Below are 19,350 nucleotides of genomic sequence, written 5' to 3' on the forward strand. Positions count from 1 at the left end.
TTTCCAAATAAACCGTGATATGCTTTTGTCACAGGAGATAAATATGAGATATTATTTGTTCTTAACTAACCTTAACTTAACTAAATATAGAAGTGGCAAAAATAATAAGACTCCTAGCAAAATATAGTACAAAAAACAAAAAAATAATATAAACTCTTAACTAACCGTAACTTAATTAATTATAGAAATGGCAAAAAGAATAAGACTCCTAACAAAATATAGGAGTGAAAGTGGCCGAACGTTAAATTGCACTGTGGTTATAGAAAGAATCATTGCACAAGTATGATCATTTGCAGTGAATAGACAATTTGCAGTGAAGAGACAATTAGATATTGCACAGTTTTGCTTTATGGTATATGGTATGTGAGATGTAGGATGGTGAGGTGGATGAGGTGGATAGCGGCTACTGCTCATTCCCTTCAGTTCTCTGCCTGCCCCCCCCCCACCCCAGTGAGGAGTTGTACAGCCTGATGGCCTGAGGGACAAAGGAGTTCTTAAGTCTGTTAGTCCCACACAGGAAGAAGCAGTCTCCCACTGGACATGCTCCTCTGGTTGTTGATGACGGTGTGCAGAGTGTGTCTGGTATTGTCCATGATGTCCAGCAGTTTATTCAGTGTTATTGCCTCTGCTACCGTCACCAGAGAGTCGAGCTTTATGCCGACTACAGAGCAGTTTGTCCAGTCTGGACGTGTCCTTCTTGGATGTGCTGCGGAGCCAGCACACCACGGTGTAAAAGAGGACACTGGTCACAACAGACTGATAAAACATCCACAGTAGTTTGCAGAAGATGTTGTAGGACCGCAGTCTCCTCAGGAAGGACAGCCTGCTCTGTGTCTTCCTATACAGGTGGCTGGTGTGTGTTGACCGGTCCAGTTTGTTGTCCAGCCACAGTCCGAGGTATTTGTAGGAGTCAACAGCTTCCACCTCCTCTCCCTCCAGTAGGACTGGTCTGGGCTTTGGTCTGGACCTCCCAAAGTCTATGACCAGCTCCTTCGTCTTGGAGGTGTTGAACGTGAAAGGTGTGCCCTGGGGGGCTCCAGTGCTGCTGATCACAGTGTCAGACGTGGTGTCTTTCAGCCTGACATACTGTGGCCTGTCGGTGAGGTGGCAGGAGATCCAGGCCACCAGGTAGGGGTCCACTCCCAAGGTGTTTCGTTTATACTGGAGCATAAGGGGCTGGATCGTGTTGAAGGCACTAGAGAAGACCAGGAAGAGGATCCTAACTGTGCCACTTCCCTTGTCCAGGTGGGAGTGGGCCCGTTATAAAGTAGAAGATGGCACCCTCCACACCAACATCTGGCTGGTAGGCGAACTGCAGGCAGTCCTGGGCATGTTGCACCTGGGGTCTGAGGAGGCTGAGGAAGAGCCGCTGTTAGGTGTGGTGTGAGTGCCACCGGTCAGTAGTCGTTCAGCTTGCTGGGCCGCTTCTTTTTAGGCACCGGAACGATGCAGGATGTCTTCCAGAGAGTGGGCACTCTCCCTAGCTGCAGGCTAAGGTTGAAGACGGGTTGAAGCGGTTCCCCCAGTTCTGGAGAACAGGTCTTCAGCGTTCTTGGACACACTTTGTCCGGGCCTGCTGCTTTCCTGGGCTTGAGCTTCCTCAGCTGTTCTCTGACCTGGTCTGTGGTGATGTGGTGATTACGTACATGATGATCCCCCTACCTTTTCTTTTACCACTTGCTTCCGTGTCTGTCGGCTCTCACAGCGATGAATCCCGGCAGGTCCACGTTAGCATCCGGTACGAGGTGGTTTAGCCATGTCACCGTAAAGATGAACAAGCTGCTCTCCTTGAAGGTCCGCTGGTTGTTCAATGCGGACAGCTCATCGATCTTGTTCGGCAGCGAGTTCACGTTCCCCATGATGACGGAGGGAATCGATGGTTTGTAGCACTTCCGGTTGTCCGCTCGGTTAGCCTTTAGCTTTTCCCCAGCCTTGCAGTCCCTGGGCTTCCTCCTCAGCTCCGCCAGGATGATGTGTCGTATCCCGGCTCGTCCCATTGTTCGTAGAGCCAGCAGTTCCTCTCTCGAATAAGTGAAAAAAACTGGCTCCTGGTTTCATGTTAGAGGTAAAATTATCCATACGATATATAAAGAGTCACACAACATCTTTTCAAGAAGAGTAGAGAGAAGCAAAAAGCGATTAAAAGCAATTAAAAAATTAAGAGAGCTAACGAGACTGGAGAGCTACTGGAGAGGCAGCGATCTCCCACAGCTCCATCAGCTCAGATCTGCCTCTCTGTAAAGGATGTAGATTTATCCCAACATCAAACATTCCCATTTCTTGCAGTGTAGTATTTAGAAACTTTGATAGGTTTATTTTGTGGTTATGAGTACTTGTAGTATCCAGATGTTGTAATATGACATTAAAATCACCACCACATAATAGAATACCTTCCCTTTCCATTGGAATAAAATCAAATAGGGTCTTGAACAAACATTTCCTACTCTCTGGGGGTGCATATACATTAACTAGTGTTACCATCTTGTTTAGTATTCTGCCGTTGACCAGGATATATCTTCCATCTTTAGCACTTATTTCTTTACAACGTTCAAATTGCACAGTTGGGTGTGAGTATTGCTACCTCTCTTTTATTGTCAGATTTGTTGAAGCTATAATAAGTTTTTTTGTAACCCAGTTGTTTAAGTTTCTCGTATTCTTGCTGATTTTACTTTATTTCCTGTATTCATAGAATTTGAGCCTTTTCTTCTTTTTTTTAGCTTGGATAGAATCTCACGTCTCTTAATAACGTTATTTAAACCATTTACATTGAGTGACACCACTTTCACACTGTTACATGCCATTATATACTGTATGTTCAATCCTGTGAGATGAAAACCCCAAACACCACAAACAGAACAGACCTGAGACACAACAAAGCTGGATTTTCTCCTATGGAGATAACTTCAAGGACTAACCCTGGGTTTTCTGTACTATGACGCTCGCTCACTTCTCACCGGGATAAATCACCCTGGTCACTGAAGCTGAAAGTCTAACCTGCTCCGGAGCAGGATATCTTCTGGATAAGAGGTCAAAGCTCCGCCTCCAGACCAATCAGATCTCTTGAAAAATGGACCGCCCATTCTTAAATGATGGTGATTGGTGGGAAAGGTTCAGCACTGAGCTGCAGCAGAGCGGAGATGAGAAATGAATTCAGATGAACTTTTGACATAATAAAGTAAATCCTGGTCTCTGAGGCTTTGAAGGATGTTTTTGTTCTTGACTTGTTCCAAGTCTGTTTATCTCCACGACGGTTGATCTGGAATAATGAGGTGAATGATCACACCTGACAGAACTGCAGAAACATGAATTAATGGAACCAGAACTACTGGTATAGTTGCGGTGATGAATTAATATTCCAACACAAAACAGAAGAGAAACTCAGCCTCAAAACAACTGGATGGAAAATCTAAACTAAAAGAAGAGCAGTGAGGAAGTTCAGCCCGACATGTTTCTGATGTAATGAAGTCAAACTGAGTGATCAGCGGATGTGCTGTCTGTTTATATGGCTGATAAATTAATATCATATAATATTCACAAAGTCACGCATTAATAAGTCAGGAATGTTCTGGCTTTGGTTGCAGCAGCAGTGTTGCTTTTAGCTGCTGGATATGTTTAAATTCTTCATAATCTCAGAGAATAACTGTACAGTACAGTAATCTGTTAACTGCTCTGCAGGATTTCTCCGTGAGTGCCATTGGTCAGATGCTGCAAACTCCACCCCTTTCACGTGAACGCGCACACGTAGGTCTGGGTTGAACCAGCGAGTTCATAACTTGCTTCGTAGTAACGGTGATCAGGATCGCACACGTCTGGATAAGTTAACCCAGGAAACAGAGGGAGATCCTGGATAGGTTGATCATGGTTCGTAGTACAGGCCTCTGAACGTGTAGCCTTAAAACACAAAACAAAAAAAACAAAAAAGTGTTCACTTCCAATAAGGGGTGTTATGGAGCCACCCCAAGTCCCTGTTGGTGGGTGTATATTTCTGTATTTTCAACAGTATATGTGACTCAAAATTATGTGCAGAATCTATGTTGATGAGGTTAGTAGAAAAAAATAAATAAATGAATAAATAAATAAATATCAACAAAGTACATAGTAATGGTGCGATGCAATCTGGGTGACAGTGCTCAGACTGTCACCCCCGCGACCCGGAAACGGATAAGCGGAAGAAAATGAATGAATGAATGAAGATCTTGGAGGTGAGCTGCAGTTCGGCTTTTGGGCTTGCGCTTTGTGTGCACGTTGAATTTGCAGGCTGACGTCAGTTGGTAGCGAGAGCTCCATTGTGAGCAGGTTTTGGATGTATGTGGTGGCTGTCACCTTCTTTATCTTCGGGTATCCTGAAAATGCGAATATTGTTCCTCCTATTCCTCCCTTCATTATCTGTCAGCTTGTCTTACAGTTTTTTCTGTTGTCTCAAGGATTTACACAGCGCATCCTTCACCTCCATGTTCCACGTCTCCATGTCTGCGATGTGCTCCTCTGCTTCAGCTTGTAGGGCTGCATATGCGTGTAAGGTTTTAGTGTTAGCAGAGAGTGGCTGGTATATTTCTTGCCTCAGCTCGTTGATTTCGGACTTAACGTCTTTTGTGACTTGGTCCTTGAATGTGGCCAGGTCTTTTTTCATCTCGGTTTTGAGATTGTTTATCTCCTTTCTCATCGCATCCATGTCTGTTAGCGAGTTAGCATTAGCAAGCTGCTCACGGCCCTGGTCGTTCTTTTCCATTACCTTTGGATTAGGTCCTTCTTTGATGTTTGTTCTTACTTCTTGTTTCGACTCCCCTGCTCATTGAATCCGAGTCAACAGTGTTCTTTTATGGGTTTTAGGGGGTAGATTTTAAACTAACTATCGGGAAAAAAAAAAGTTCACGCCGCCATCTTCTTCACTGACCCGGAAGTCCTCACTTAGGGCTTTTCCATCAAAAAGAACCAGGTGCTAGTTCAGGGCTGGTGCCACGGCAAGTTTTCTTAAATGAGCACCACCATAGAACCGGTTGTTTTTCCATTGTCAACGGAGCCAAGTGAGAGCCACGTCATTGCGTCATTTCAAAACGTTTACATTAGTATGTAGTTTGTTTTTTAGTTACTGATTAACTAAAAGTATTGCTTCATTATAAAGAAGTTCTGTGGGTAGAAAATAGTGTTGCATTGAAGTGTATTTTCATATACTTTCATTCATATATTTTCATATACTTTCATTCATATATTTTCATATTTTCTTTTTCTTTCTATATGAAGTTTCTTGAGCCTTGTCTCTAATTTTTCATCTTCTCACCAGGTCAGACCATATTCTGTTAGGATAATTAGAGGAAGTGAGGAGGGCCATAAAGAGGAAGGGAGGAGCCCCATAAAGTGAAGCAGATGTTAGGATAACAACTGTTGTTTTCTCACAATATACAAATTTTATGTGTGCCCTCTCTGAACGATATATAAATGACGAGAGCCCTTGCTCTGGTCAGAGAAGCATATTCAAAGCCATTTTAGGGAGACTGCCTACACTCCAAGATGGTGCTCACCCTTGGATTTAAAGAACATGAACTGGGCCCAGTTGTTCAAAACTGGGTTATTTTAACCACTGGTTAAGCCCAAACCACCGGTTAAATCCTTAACCCGCCGTTGGCTAACCGACCGTTAAATATGCGTTGTTTAAAACCTGGTTAGTCATCCCGTTAGTTAACGTCGCCGTCAAAGTCAACAGTAAAGTTAACGTCACTGGTTCGCGTTCCTGACGCCACTCCGCCCAAGGCTCGCCCACTTCCAAGTCTCCGCGCTTCCGCTTTTTGTCTTAAACATTGTGGTGGACGGCAGCGCAGTGTTTTTGTCTCGTCTATAAAACTACCATAAAACATGACAAACTACGCTGCAACCAGGATATTAAAGTGGAAGATGAAAACTGAGGTGGATGATCAATGGCATCATGGTGCCTCATCTTTTTTTTAATTTTGACCAGAGAGAACGATATATAAAGCGAGGGAACCAGATCATTTAATCTCTGGCCGCAAGATTCTTTACTTGTGGCCACGAAGGGAGAGGTCTGTATGAGGCTGTGTTGCTCCGCTATGAGACGCTCCACAGAACTTCTTTATAATAAAGCAAACGGTTTGGTTCATCAGTAACTACCAAACAAACTACATACTACTGTAAATGAAAGTTGGCCTTTTTTGCCATTAAATATGCATTTAAATGGCTTCATGTGAAAGAGAAGTTTTATTGTTGATCAGCGTGTGTTTATGTAGGTTGCTATTGGAAACAGCTGTAGAGTTGTGTTCTATCATTCTACACCTCCATTCCTCCATGTTGAAGCACTTGATTCAGACACGTCCAGAATAAAGTGAAAGGAGCAGAAATTCACTATGAAATGCCCAAATGTTGAAAAATAAGACCCCGCCTCATTTATTTATGGTAAAGAGGAGAGACATGAGAATTAGATCCTCTCTTTTTGGACCAAGGTGACTTTAACACGTTTGTATTTCACATGCTTTAGTTAGAAAACACCAATATCTAATGTGCTCCACATTATTTGATCTCAAAGCTTCATAACAGCAAATATGATGGGAGGGAAGCGACATTTGGTGAAAAAATATAATACGAGGGAACGAGATAGTAACTCTGTGTCTCGAGTTATTAGTTTGAGGTTACTAAATATTATCTAATTTCCACAAGTTACATATAAATATATATTATTATTATTTAATTATTTTTTTTCCTATGGCTACTCCGGGGCTCCAAAAAGATGTAAGTCTTCATTACAGTGTTGACTTATACCAAAGTTAAGTTCACCCTATCCTTCCTTTGCTGAATCGGTATCAAGAACGCAGCGCTGCCAGTGAATGGCATAGTGAGGGTTAACCACGTTGTCAAAAAGTTAGCGGAGGTCCGGGGGTGCGTTAACTTTAACGTCAAGAGTTATCTTGGATAACCCGGATAAAGTTAACCAAGTTTTGAACAAGATAACAGTGCCGGGGTGGCGATGTCCGGGCCCGATGGTCTCGGGCCCCGGGGTGTCGCTACGGGCCCCCCCACAACAGTTCCACACACACACACACACACACACACACACACACACACACACACACACACACACACACACACACACACACACACACACACACACACACACACACACACACACACACACACACACACACACACACACACACACACACACACACACACACACTCCTCACGAAAGGTGCTTCTGAAGTTGCTTGTTCTCTGTCATCATTTGCTCAAACACTCAAAATCATGTTCCTCTTTTTTTGTTGCTTCTTTTTTAATTCATGTTCCTGCTTCATGTTGCTGTCTAGATAGAGCTGCTCAGGCTGGTTAATCTAAGAAATCATCTTATTGTTTAGATAGAGCTGCTCAAGCTGGTCAATCTAAGAAATCATCTTACTGTCTAGATAGAGCTGCTCTGGCTGGTTTAATCTAGAAAATCCTGATACTGTCTAGATAGAGCTGTTCAGGCTGGTTAATCTAGGAAACCATGTTACTGTCTAGATAGAGCTGCTCAGGCTGGTTTAACCTAGAAAATCACGTTACCGTCTAGACAGAGCTGCTAAGGCTGGTTTAATCTAAGAAATCATCTTACTGTCTAGATGGAGCTGCTCAGGCTGGATAATCTAAGAAATCATCTTACTGTCTAGATAGAGCTGCTCAGGCTGGTTCAATCTAGAAAATCACGATCTGTTTAGACAGAGCTGCTCAGGCTGGTTAAATCTAGAATATCACATTACTGTCTAGATAGAGCTGCTCAAACTGGTTTAATCTGGGAAATCATCTTACTGTCTAGATAGAGCTGCTCAGGCTGGTTAATCTAAGAAATCATCTTACTGTCTAGATAGAGCTGCTCAGGCTGGTTCAATCTAGAAAATCACGATACTGTTTAGACAGAGCTGCTCAGGCTGGTTTAAACTAGAAAATCACGTTACTGTCTAGATAGAGCTGCTCAGGCTGGTTTAATCTAATAACAGTTGTAAAGTATTTAGATCAGTGTGATAACTGCAAATAATATATGTAGCACAACAAAGGTATTGTATGTTATCCCCCCCCCCAACCTCTCTTCTCTTCTCTCTCTCTTTGTGCGTCCCCCCCCAGTCGTGTATGGCAGCCATGCCAACTTCTGATGGAGGCGGCAACAGGAGGAGACTCCAGGTCTCTCCCTGTTGCAAGAGCAAAAACTGTTCTGACTCCGAAGGCTCTCAATCACATCATATTGTTGGCCCAAGCTGCCGAACAGCACAAGGGATATAAAAAAAAAAAGTGAACGGTCGGTTAAATGTATTTAACCACTGGTTAAACCATAACCGAGTTTTGAACAACCGAGCCCTGGAAAGAACAAGATCAAGAGACTCTGAGAAAGCTACTCTGATCAGATACTACTGGTGGATGACAAAAAGAGGGCATCAGAAAGTAGGAGTTAGAGAGCTTGAGGAAAATTTGAGGATAAGTAGGAGACTCAGAGGAAACTGAGAGTAAGATTAGTAATAGAAGCAAATCAGATTGGAAGCGATAGAGGAAGTGACATGAAAGGAGATTGTTAGTAGACAAAGTAGAAGGATAATTTAACAGGAGTCGATCAGATGCTAACTAGTGTTGTTGGTCAGTATGTGGGTGATATTATCTGTTCTGAGTTTTTGTGTTTGGTTCGCGCAGCGAGGGACCGGAGGGGGTCCGGTTTGGGGACCACAGGATCTCGTCTCTGCTTTTTGCAGATGATGTGGTCCTGTTGGCTTCATCATACCTGGACCTTCAGCATTCACTGGCGCGGTTCGCAGCCGAGTATGACACAACTGGGATGAGGATCAGCACCTCTAAATCCGAGGCCATGGTTCTCCACCGGAAAAAGGTGGCTTGCCCCCTTCAGGTCGGTGGAGAGCCCTTGTCCCAAGTGGAGGAGTTCAAGGATATCTCGGGGCCTTGTTCACGAGTGGGGGGAAGATGGAGCGTGAGATCGACAGGCGGATCGGTGCAGCGTCTGCAGTTATGCGATCGCTGTATCGGTCCATGGTGGTGAAGAAGGAGCTAAGCCAAAAGGCGAGGCTCTCAATTTACCGATCGATCTTCATTCCTACCCTCACCTATGGTCATGAGCTTTGGGTCATGACCGAAAGAACGAGATCCCGGATACAAGCGGCTGAAATGAATTTCCTCCGTAGGGTGGCTGGGCGCACCCTTAGAGATAGGGTGAGGAGCTCAGTAACCAGGGAGGAGCTCGGAGAAGAGCCACTGCTCCTCCACATCCAGAGGAGCCAGCTGAGGTGGCTCGGGCATCTGTCTCGGATGCCCCCCGGACGCCTCCCTAGGGAGGTGTTCCGGGCATGTTCCTCTGGTAGGAGGCCTCGTGGCAGACCTAGGACACGCTGGAGAGACTATGTCTCTCGGCTGGCCTGGGAAGGCCTTCCCACCGGAAGAGCTGGAAGAAGTGTCTGGGGCGAGGGAAGTCTGGACTTCCCTGCTTAGACTGCTGCCTCCGCGACCCGGCCCCGAATAAGCAGAAGAAAATGGAAGGATGGTCCGCCACCCGGTGGACGCATCAAGTCATTGCTCTCTCTGCACGCCGCCGCACACCACCTAGTGGTCGTCACGGTTATCACACTGAACCAAACTTCTGAATCCCTCTGGTGGATGTTCGAGGTCATTACACCCACTCACACTCAATCCCACTGACCCGCCAACGTCTGCCTCCCTCTGGTGGACGTCCAATGTCATTTTATTATTAATGAATAACAAATTTATTCAAAATAATTTTCATTAATACATTATTTTCAATACTTTATTAACTTTTTAGTAATTACTCAATTACTTTAGGAGTTGTTAATGAGTAAATGACAGTTTTCTTCCATTAATAATTAAAATGATTCATAAATTACTTCCAGTGATTTATTACTTTCAGCAATCTATTACTTACAGTAATTCAATGCTTATAACCAACCATAAATCCCAACATTTGTATCAGGGATTTTTTTCAGAGTCCGAGTACTGTGTGCAGTATTGGACCAGATACCAGTATCGGTATCGCTGTCAGTATCAGTGCATCCCTAGATGAAGCTGCCTCCTCTAAAATGAAAGACAAGCCATTCAATGTTATCATTGAATGCATGTTTTCACTGAGCTCTCACTGGCCTGTCAGAGACGTTCAAGGGATGGCGTGTGGCTGCAGAAAATCTGGTCCTCAATGTGAACGTGAGTCTTAGCAGTATGTGAATATGTAAAATAACAGCAAATCCTATCTTGAACATAACCACTTCACTGACTGACTGACTCCTTGCTGCCAGATTCACAGAAACTTTCAAACTGAGCTGGTGTGCTGGTGTGATGAAGGTTTTTAGTTTTGACCACCACAGGTTAAATCAGACTTTGCTGCAGCATGACAGGATTGATCCATCAGTGAAGCATCACAGTCAATTCAACATGTTTTTATGCACATTCTTTTGGTTGCACCAAGGTCTGTCTTTACTGTGGATATCTGACACTTGTGAGGAGCTGTAACAATGGAGAAGTGCTGCTTGTGTGTGATCGCACAGATTAACGAGGATTAGAGGACAATCCAATCCAAGTACTTCTTATTGATTTGTAATTGCCCCCTCTAGGATGATTAAAACAATCCAATTCTGCTAACAGCCTTTGGAGCCCAGAAAGAGAAAACATTTGCTTGAGTGGATAGCCCAAATCTGAACTACTGTGAGGAGACAAATCAGGCTATTATCCATTGTTGCAGACTCCAGAGTCCAGACCTGCAGGGAAACAGTTCCATATGGCTCAAAGAGTGATGCAAAATGAGGAGAGTTACTGTTTTGACTAGGGCTGTTTGCCTCAATGTCTTGTGAGAATTAACCCGAAGGTGGCAAGCATCCATTACTCAACGATAAAGAAGCTTGATTTGAATTCCTGTTTTGCATGTTTAAAAGGCAATAAACTCACATTCGAACGCCGTGCAGACTTTCACAGGTCACATACTGACATTCTGAGTCACTTTCCTCTCTCCGCAAACTAACTGGAATTGTAGACAAAGTATAACAAAAGTGAAAACAAATTACACTGTCTCCGAGCACCAAAGGGACAATCAGCAGGAAACTAAAGACATTCCTTGGTGCACCCTGTAATTGACGCCAGCACACCTTAAAGAACAGCTGTTGACCCACTGTAAACACACGGTGAGCGCCACGGGAAATTCCAACCAGATTATCAGCTCATCTCCACATCAAACTCTCATCACGGCTGGTCCAACTATTGTCGTGACTCAGAATGATGCAAACTTCGGCTTTAACCTTCATGGACATTTTGGTCCATTTCAGTACATTTTCCCTGTAATGCTGGCCTGTGCTTGTGCATCCATGAAATTACTGATATTTAGTATGTTTCAGCTGTAAATACTGGAATAAATGTGCTTTTGTTTGTTTTTTACACTTTAAAACTGCTTTCATTAATATATTAAATAGCTTCTTTAACTTTAAAAACTGCTCTAGTGAAAGTCATTATTTTCTTTTTTTAGCTAAATTTATTAAGTATACAAGACATGATTAAGTGGAAGAAGGATCTTTATTCTGATGAGAGCAAAAAAGGAAGTTTCATGGCATCAGATTACAAATGGTTTGTTGAATATCAGCAATGCAAATCAGAAGCAACACAAAACCCTGAGTTCATAAGCATTGTGGAGGCAGCAGCATTCTATGAGAGTGCTTTCCTGAATGGTTTGTTATAGCTTTTTTAACAAGAAATATTGGACAAAAAAATTCATTTAATCCCAAAAGCCAACTGCAACTAGTGTGCATCGCTAGTATGAAAAAGTACATTATTTTAGGATAAACCAACTTTTATCAAGACACAGGGTATTCATACTGTACTAATAGTGATTCATTCTTACCTAAATTATAAATGTTTATCAAGTTTTTGAAACTTCATGCAATGAGGACTCAGGGTTGTTATGTTGATAAGTGTATTGGCACAAAAAAAACAATTTATGGATAATTATCAATAGGAATCTCCTACACAAACAACTGTTCTCACAACAGGAACAAAGCTGAAACAATCCTCATCTCAATCCTGGATAACAGCAGCTCCAGCAGCTGAAAGTGAAGCTGAACCAAACCAGAGCGTCTGAGGAGCCGACGGCAAGCAGAACCCATCCCTGGCTCCTGCCAAATGCTGCCCGCAGAGACTGAACACTGAGAAGAGAGATCACGCAGGACTGGACGTATTGTCTCATCCTCTTCACTGCCGTTCTGGATTTTTGCTGCTGGACTCTGCCTGCTGACTGTCTGCCATGCAGTTGTGTTGGGAAGTGGCTGATAACCATTATCACTTGACAGAGTAGCTTTTAAAACCTGCAACCACCCCAAACTTTGGCAAATTTCACACACAATTTCACACTCACAACAGCCTAAAGGCCCCTTCATGCTACCAGTATCCGCACGTACGCGCGACACTCGTGACGTCAAAATCGTCATACGCCCCCATGTGCGAGTGACCGCTCCGACCCCGCAGCGGTGGACCACGCGCAGCCCAAATTTTGTGACCACGCGACCTGTGTGCTTCTGTGCGCGCCAACTGCGCATGCGCCAGAGCCGATCGGACGAGATCCTCCGTCTCCCCGTCTGAACAATTACAATTTAAAAGCAAATAAAGATATCCAGACAACTCAGAACTCCTGAAGTGAAACATAATGTACTGTAGGTGGAAGTAGAAGTAGAGATATTTCCGGGATCATTACGTTACGTTATGGAACGCGCACGGAAGTGAAACCAGAGTGGTGTATGGATGTAATCGTGTGCGCCCCACGGACACAGGCGTACTTGCGATACATTGGTAGCATAGAGGGGCCTTAATCAGGCTTCTCCACACACACCCCTCAGAAGGGAAATTCATACACACACAACATACACTTCGAACCCAAAAGAAAAATCGTTCTCCTACAGTTTCTAAACTTGAAGACTTCTGCCATAAAATACTCAACATGCAATCTATCAGCTACAGGACTAAAGTTTGATACTCAAAACATATATGCACACAGGTTCAAAACCCAGTGCGAGTGAAGATTGCTTGGTAACTACTAAGAACAAACACAAAGAGCATCAGACTTTTGCTATCTGTCAACGAAGGCTCAATTTGTGGGAAGCAGAAAGAAAAGGAATTTATAAAGCTCCTGCTGTTACCTCTGCAGGACTGCCTGTTGTCCAAGAAGCTGTGTGTGGGACATCCAGCCGCACACACACCATGAAGACTGTGGCTGGAATGTGGCAGCAGCACCTCCTCCGGTTTGAGGCAGTAGAGGCAGTCTGAGGCCAGTGGGCCCACACATGAGCGGCAGTTGGGATGACAATCTGAGCACATGGACATTAGTGTAAGGAGACACACAGACCGGACAAATAATTCATGGAGGTGTGTTGCTCACTGTGGCAGCTGTTGTCCTGAGAATATAGACCCTCCCCACATGCTTCCACACACTGGCCCAGGTGGAGATACTGCCCACCGGGACACCGGGTACACTGGGACACGGAGGGACCCAAGCAGGAGGTGCAGGAGCTGTGGCAGCCTGGGGAGACAAAAAAATCTCTGAGGGCCCTACACATAAAGAAGACAATGAAGAAAGGCACGTGTTTCTCAGCACAAGTGAATCAGAACAGCCGGACTTGTTTCACTTCTGATCCACGCGGCTTCATCAGGACATGCTGTTCCCATGACGAAGCTGGGATCAAAAGGTTTTCCGAGTCGAGCTGACCTGATTTAGTCTGCTGTTTGGGTGATTTCCACAACCCCAGACAACTTGTCCATAGACGAGATTTCAGAATGTTTTTGAGAAAATGAATCCTGTACAATGTACTTTTACATATTATTTCTAATTAATATTTTATACAGTATATTTTTCATATATCTAATATATGTTCATACATATTTAGTATAGTATCATATGGCTTTGTCTCTCACGAAAAATGGTCTTCTCTGTGCACATTGTGAAACTTCGGCACTGCCGTGTGCTGCACGTTCCACCTCGCTAATGACTATCAGTCATATTTTACTCATGTTTAGCTTTTAGCATAGATACTGTATGAGTCCCGCAGCTCGTTAACATGTCGGATGGTGAGCTCAGGTGATGCACCTGAAGGCATCACTCAAAGCTGTCAACTCCTAAGCGGCGTTTTAACTTTTCAACTGCACAGCCTATTTGTTTTCAGAAATTTATTTCTGAAAACTATATTTGTGAAGACCGTATCTGAGTCCATGTTGAGTTTGGCTCTGGGCAGCTGCCCACTTCACCCACAGCAAAATCAGCCACTGCTTGTGTTTTTGTGTCGAATATATATAATGTCTTATGTTTTTGTGTCAAATATACTTAATGGTCCTTCCAAATGGATCAAAATAGTTTGAAATCCAATCCTTCAAATCAATAATGCTGAAAAAAATTGTTGTGGACGAGTTGTCCCTGGGTTGCAGTTTTGTGGACGAGTTGTCCGTTCACCCCTTCTACCTGGATGACGGAGGAGATGCAGAGACATTACGAGGCACACAATATAAGTGCATGTGTGTTTTGTTAGTATTTTGGACATACAGAGTCTAATTGAGTGGCGTCTACCTAAGGTCTGGGATTGTTTAAGGGGGCTCCTGCTTTGTATGTTAGTGAGAATGTCAAAGGGTTTGACTTCACGGTACTGTTCCTTTCGAAGAGGCAAATGAAGAGTGTCAGGGTGAAAGGAAACAGGTTGGGTGACACTGACACCAATATTGTATTTCTTCATACAAGTGTTTTGGTAAATTATTATTAAAAGGAGAAATTGTGTTGGTTCCAGTTGTTTTCTTGACCTTTGTTGTCACATCCTGAGGGAGGTCCTCAGGGTCCAACAACAGTGTCATTTTCTATCAGAAGCTGATTTGGCCCATTGTTCAATTGATAGGAAAGTCATCTTATTGGTCAGCAACTCTGGCTTTCAAACATTACAAAAGTTCTATTTCTCAAAATGAGTCATTTTGAATTTTGCATATGGATATTAAAGCGCAAACAATGGGCATCCATTGTTTTCTTGATCTTTGTTCTGGCCACATGCATCACATCAATGATATTTGTAGTTTTTTCCATAATTAAAGTTGAAAAGTATACACATTAATAAATCTTGTGCTTCTGCTGCTTCTTTTAGTGTAACAGGCATTTGAATATAATAATTTTCAATGTTGAAACTCCACAAGAAATTGTTAATTTAGTTATGATGGAGGGACTAAATAAGTGAAGTAACTAAAACGCATCAGCCTGATTTGGCTCTGTTTACAGAACAACGTTTCACGTGACAACACCTAATCCGCTACAAAAAAGGAGTGTGTTTACACTGCAGTTGCGGGCACAGAGACAATGATGTAGTTCGTCTGCCGGGCCACAGGAGGGCGCTGTTGCTTGATTTTGTAATTAAACTACTCAGACGTGTGCAGAGAATAAAACACTATAAACTTGAAGAAAATGGAGAGAACCCGACATCCGCACGGACTGATGACGCATCGGATGCTATCAGGGGTGAGTCTCAACTATTAAACTACTGATCTGGACGATAAAACTAGAATATGGACCGCAATTCATACCACTACGGGCTGCCATGTTTGTTTACAACTGAGGCCCGGTTTACACGACAACGAATTAGAGTGTATCCGCAAAACTCTCTTCACTTTTGGGGGGTCCGTTTACACAGCACCAGTTTCGAGCAACAGCGCCCTCCAGTGGCCCGGCATACTAACTACATTGTTGTTTCTGTGTCTGCTGCTGCAGTGTAAACGCACTCCTTGTTTTTAGCGGATTAGGTGTTGTCACGTGAAACGTCATCGTGTAAACAGGGCCTGAATGAGCAGGAGGGAGGGGGAGAAATGCGCATACACAGTAACAGGCTCTGTGGCCTCTGGCTCGTCTCTGCAGGAGGGAATAGCAGCCGTGAAAGAATCGTTCCACCTTGGGAGCCGGATTAAAAACTTTGTGGATACAGTGGAACTACAGTGGTGTAAATGCATTTACTCGTATTCGCTGTCGTGTAAACGGGGCCTTATTTCCATCAAATGGTGGGTGAGTAAAAAGTGAAGCTTACCTCTGCATCTGTTGTGTTTGTCGAGGTAATGCTGATCGGGACACTTGGTAAGACATTCCCCATGATGCAAAGCAGTTTCTGCTGGGCAGCTCATACATGTGGGATTGTCAGGGAAGCAAGATGCACAGGAAGAATTGCACGCTGTGAAACACAGCATGCAAACATCAATAGATTGCTCAATTAGAATAAATCAAGTCAAAACTACACCAGGGGTCTGTAGCCTGGCGCTTGCGGCCACATGTGACTCTACCACCCCTCTGCAGTGACTCTTGTCTGTAGTGACTCTAGTCTGTAGTGACTCTAGTCTGTCGTGACTCTAGTCTGTCGTGACTCTACAGCTCCTCTGCAGTGACTCTCGTCTCTGTAGTGACTAGTCTCTGCAGTAACTCTACAGCTCCTCTGCAGTGACTCTACAGTCTATGGAGTGACTCTAGTCTCTGTAGTGACTATCATCTCTGTAGTGACTCTAGTCCGTAGTGACTCTACTGCTCATCTGCAGTGACTCTAGTCTGTAGTGACTCTACTGCTCCTCTGCAGTGACTCTGCGGTCTCTGTAGTGACTCTAGTCTCTGTCGTGACTCTACAGTCTCTGTAGTGACTCTAGTCTATTGTGACTCTTCAGATCCTCTGCAGTGACTTGTCTCTGTATTGATTATAGTCTCTGTAGTGGCTATACTACTCCTCTGCAGTGACTCTACTGCTCCTCTGCAGTGACTCTAGTGTCTCTAGTGACTCTGCAGTCTCTGTAGTGACTCTATTCTGTAGTGACTCTATTCTGTAGTGACTCTACAGTCTCTGTAGTGACTCTAGTCTGTAGTGACTCTTCAGATCCTCTGCATGTGACTCTAGTCTCTGTAGTAACTACAGTCTATGTAGTGACTCTACAGTCTCTGTAGTGACTCTAGTCTGCAGTGACTCTTCAGATCCTCTGCAGTGACTCTTCAGATCCTCTGCAGCGACTCTAGTCTCTGCAGTGACTCTACAGTCTCTGTAGTGACTCTACAGCTCCTCTGCAGTGACTCTAGTCTCTGTAGTGACTCTACAATCTATGTAGTGACTACAGTCTTTATAGTGACCAGTCTCTGCAGTAACTCTACAGCTCCTCTGCAGTGACTCTACAGTCTCTGCAGTGACTCGTCTCTGTATTGACTCTATAGTCTCATTAGTGACTCTACTGCTCTTCTGCAGTGACTCTACAGTCTCTGTAGTGACTCTACAGCAGTGACGCTACAGCTCCTCTTGCAGTGACTCAACAGTCTCTGCAGTGACTAATGCTCATCTGCAGTGACTCTACAGTCTCTGTAGTGACTCTAGCCTGTAGTGACTCTACAGCTCCTCTGCAGTGACTCAACAGTCTCTGCAGTGACTCTACTGCTCCTCTGCAGTGACTCTACAGTCTATGTAGTGGCCCTACAGTCTCTGCAGTGACTCTATCGTCTCTGTAGTAACTCTAGTCTGTAGTGACTCTACTGCTCCTCTGCAGTGACTCTACACTCTCTGCAGTGACTCTAGTCTGTAGTGACTCTACTGCTCCTCTGCAGTGATTCTAGTCTCTGCAGTGGCTCTACAGTATCTGCAGTGACTCTACAGTCTCTGCAGTGACTAGTCTCTGCAGTGACTCTACAGTTCATCTGCAGTGACTCTACAGTCTCTGCAGTGACTCTATCATCTCTGTAGTGACTCTATTCTGTAGTGACCCGTCTCTGTATTGACTCTATAGTCTCTGTAGTGACTCTACTGCTCCTCTGCAGTGACTCTAGTGTCTCTAGTGACTCTGCAGTCTATGCAGTGACTCTACAGCTCCTCTGCAGTGACTCTACAGTCTCTGTAGTGACTCTAGAGTCTGTAGTGACTCTACCATCCCTCTGCAGTGATTCTAGTCTCTTTAGTGACTCTACAGGCTCTGCAGTGAATTAACCAATTGTGAAGCTTTCTGTGATTGGTTTGCACAACAGACTATCTTTCCAAATAATTTCACTCACAATTGAAGATGACCAATGTGACATTACAAGCTATTTTTCACTGGCAAATATGCAGGTTTAACTTTATATTTCGTATGTGGAGAAAATCAACAAAAATGCCATGTTAAAAGCGGTAAAATAGCTACAATCACAAGAGGGGACAGAGAAAGAAATGCATTCAAAAATGTTCTAAAATCTGGTTAATTAGATAAAACATAGAAGATGGCTGAAAGAACAAAAATGTTAAGAAATTGTAGTTCTGGATCATCAAGAATGCAAGCGAAGATAAAGTTTTCATATGTACCTGAAACCATGATATACTGTATACACTAACTTTATGAGCTCTGATATCTTCATTTCAAAGGTTAAACATGTTTTGTGCTTTCAGACAAATTTTCTTTGTTGGAAAGAGACAGAGACGTCTCTCTTGTTGATAAATGTCTCTGATATTTGGTCTTAAATAGTAGCTCTTTGTGGTTTACTGTGTTTTTCAGTAAACAGGCTGTAACAAGCTTTTCTCTCAAGAAAACAGAGAAATCCTTTTCCACAGACCGATACAGCAGACAGCAGACCGATCCAGGTCGAACTGAGAGAAGTCCAATGCCCCTCAGCTTCTTCATGATGGGGACATTGTAAACCAGACATCAAAGCACAATCTGGTAAGTTCAAATGAGTTTGACCTTTTTCCAGAACGTTCCCTGGGTTTTGACATTTTCTTATAGAAGGCTCCTTACTGATAGCCTCCAAACTCCCAGCACCTCGACGATAAAAAAGCCCTCTTCCACCCCGTGGCTGTTTTTAAACACAGAACGAGTTGAAGTATGTGCTGCTAAGTTCGCCATCGCCCTGAGGGAACCCAGCCTGCTCCTCTTGAAAATAGAAACCATCCATATTCATACAGGATGTCTTTATTCAAGTAGCCTAATTAGTGCCAGAAAGAGCTGCTAATTATTGTGTTCTCACATTGTTTGTTAGCTAAATCTGGCTGCTGCTGACGTGTCGTTCTGAAGTGGATGCTGGCAGGAAGGTCCACAGGGATACTGGAAAAAAGAGCCCAAATGTAATTGAGACTGAAGAAAGTGTACATTTATTAGGGCTCCTGCGGGGGTGGGGGTGTGGGGGGGGTTCCCGTCCCTGTGCATTGAGCCTACCAGATGAACCAGTTCTTTCCAGAGCTGACAGTCTTGTGCCAGCTGCTCTGCATTCTCCACAGCAACTCCATGTTGTTGAAGGTCGCCCGTAATGACATTGAGCCATCGGGTGCAGGGTTTGCCTCGTGGTCATCTCCAACCTCTGGCCCTTAGGTCAAACTGGAGAATGGCTTTCGT

The 19,350-nt window shown here is 43.9% G+C and overlaps 1 protein-coding gene across 1 annotated transcript in view; it reads right to left on the bottom strand.

Moving 5' to 3' along the window:
- The window catches only part of fras1 (Fraser extracellular matrix complex subunit 1), a 442,407-nt gene that overhangs the window by 237,484 nt on the left and 185,573 nt on the right, over nucleotides 1-19,350 (bottom strand). The window contains exons 15-17 of the mRNA XM_080467793.1: nucleotides 16,062-16,202; nucleotides 13,397-13,537; nucleotides 13,158-13,325 (exon numbers count right to left, since the gene is read on the bottom strand). Of these exons, the coding sequence (XP_080323919.1) occupies nucleotides 13,158-13,325; nucleotides 13,397-13,537; nucleotides 16,062-16,202 (450 nt within the window). The remainder of the gene's footprint in view (nucleotides 1-13,157; nucleotides 13,326-13,396; nucleotides 13,538-16,061; nucleotides 16,203-19,350) is intronic.

This window comes from Lipophrys pholis (genome assembly GCF_963383615.2).
Source record: "Lipophrys pholis genome assembly, chromosome: 7".
NCBI lineage: Eukaryota > Metazoa > Chordata > Actinopteri > Blenniiformes > Blenniidae > Lipophrys > Lipophrys pholis.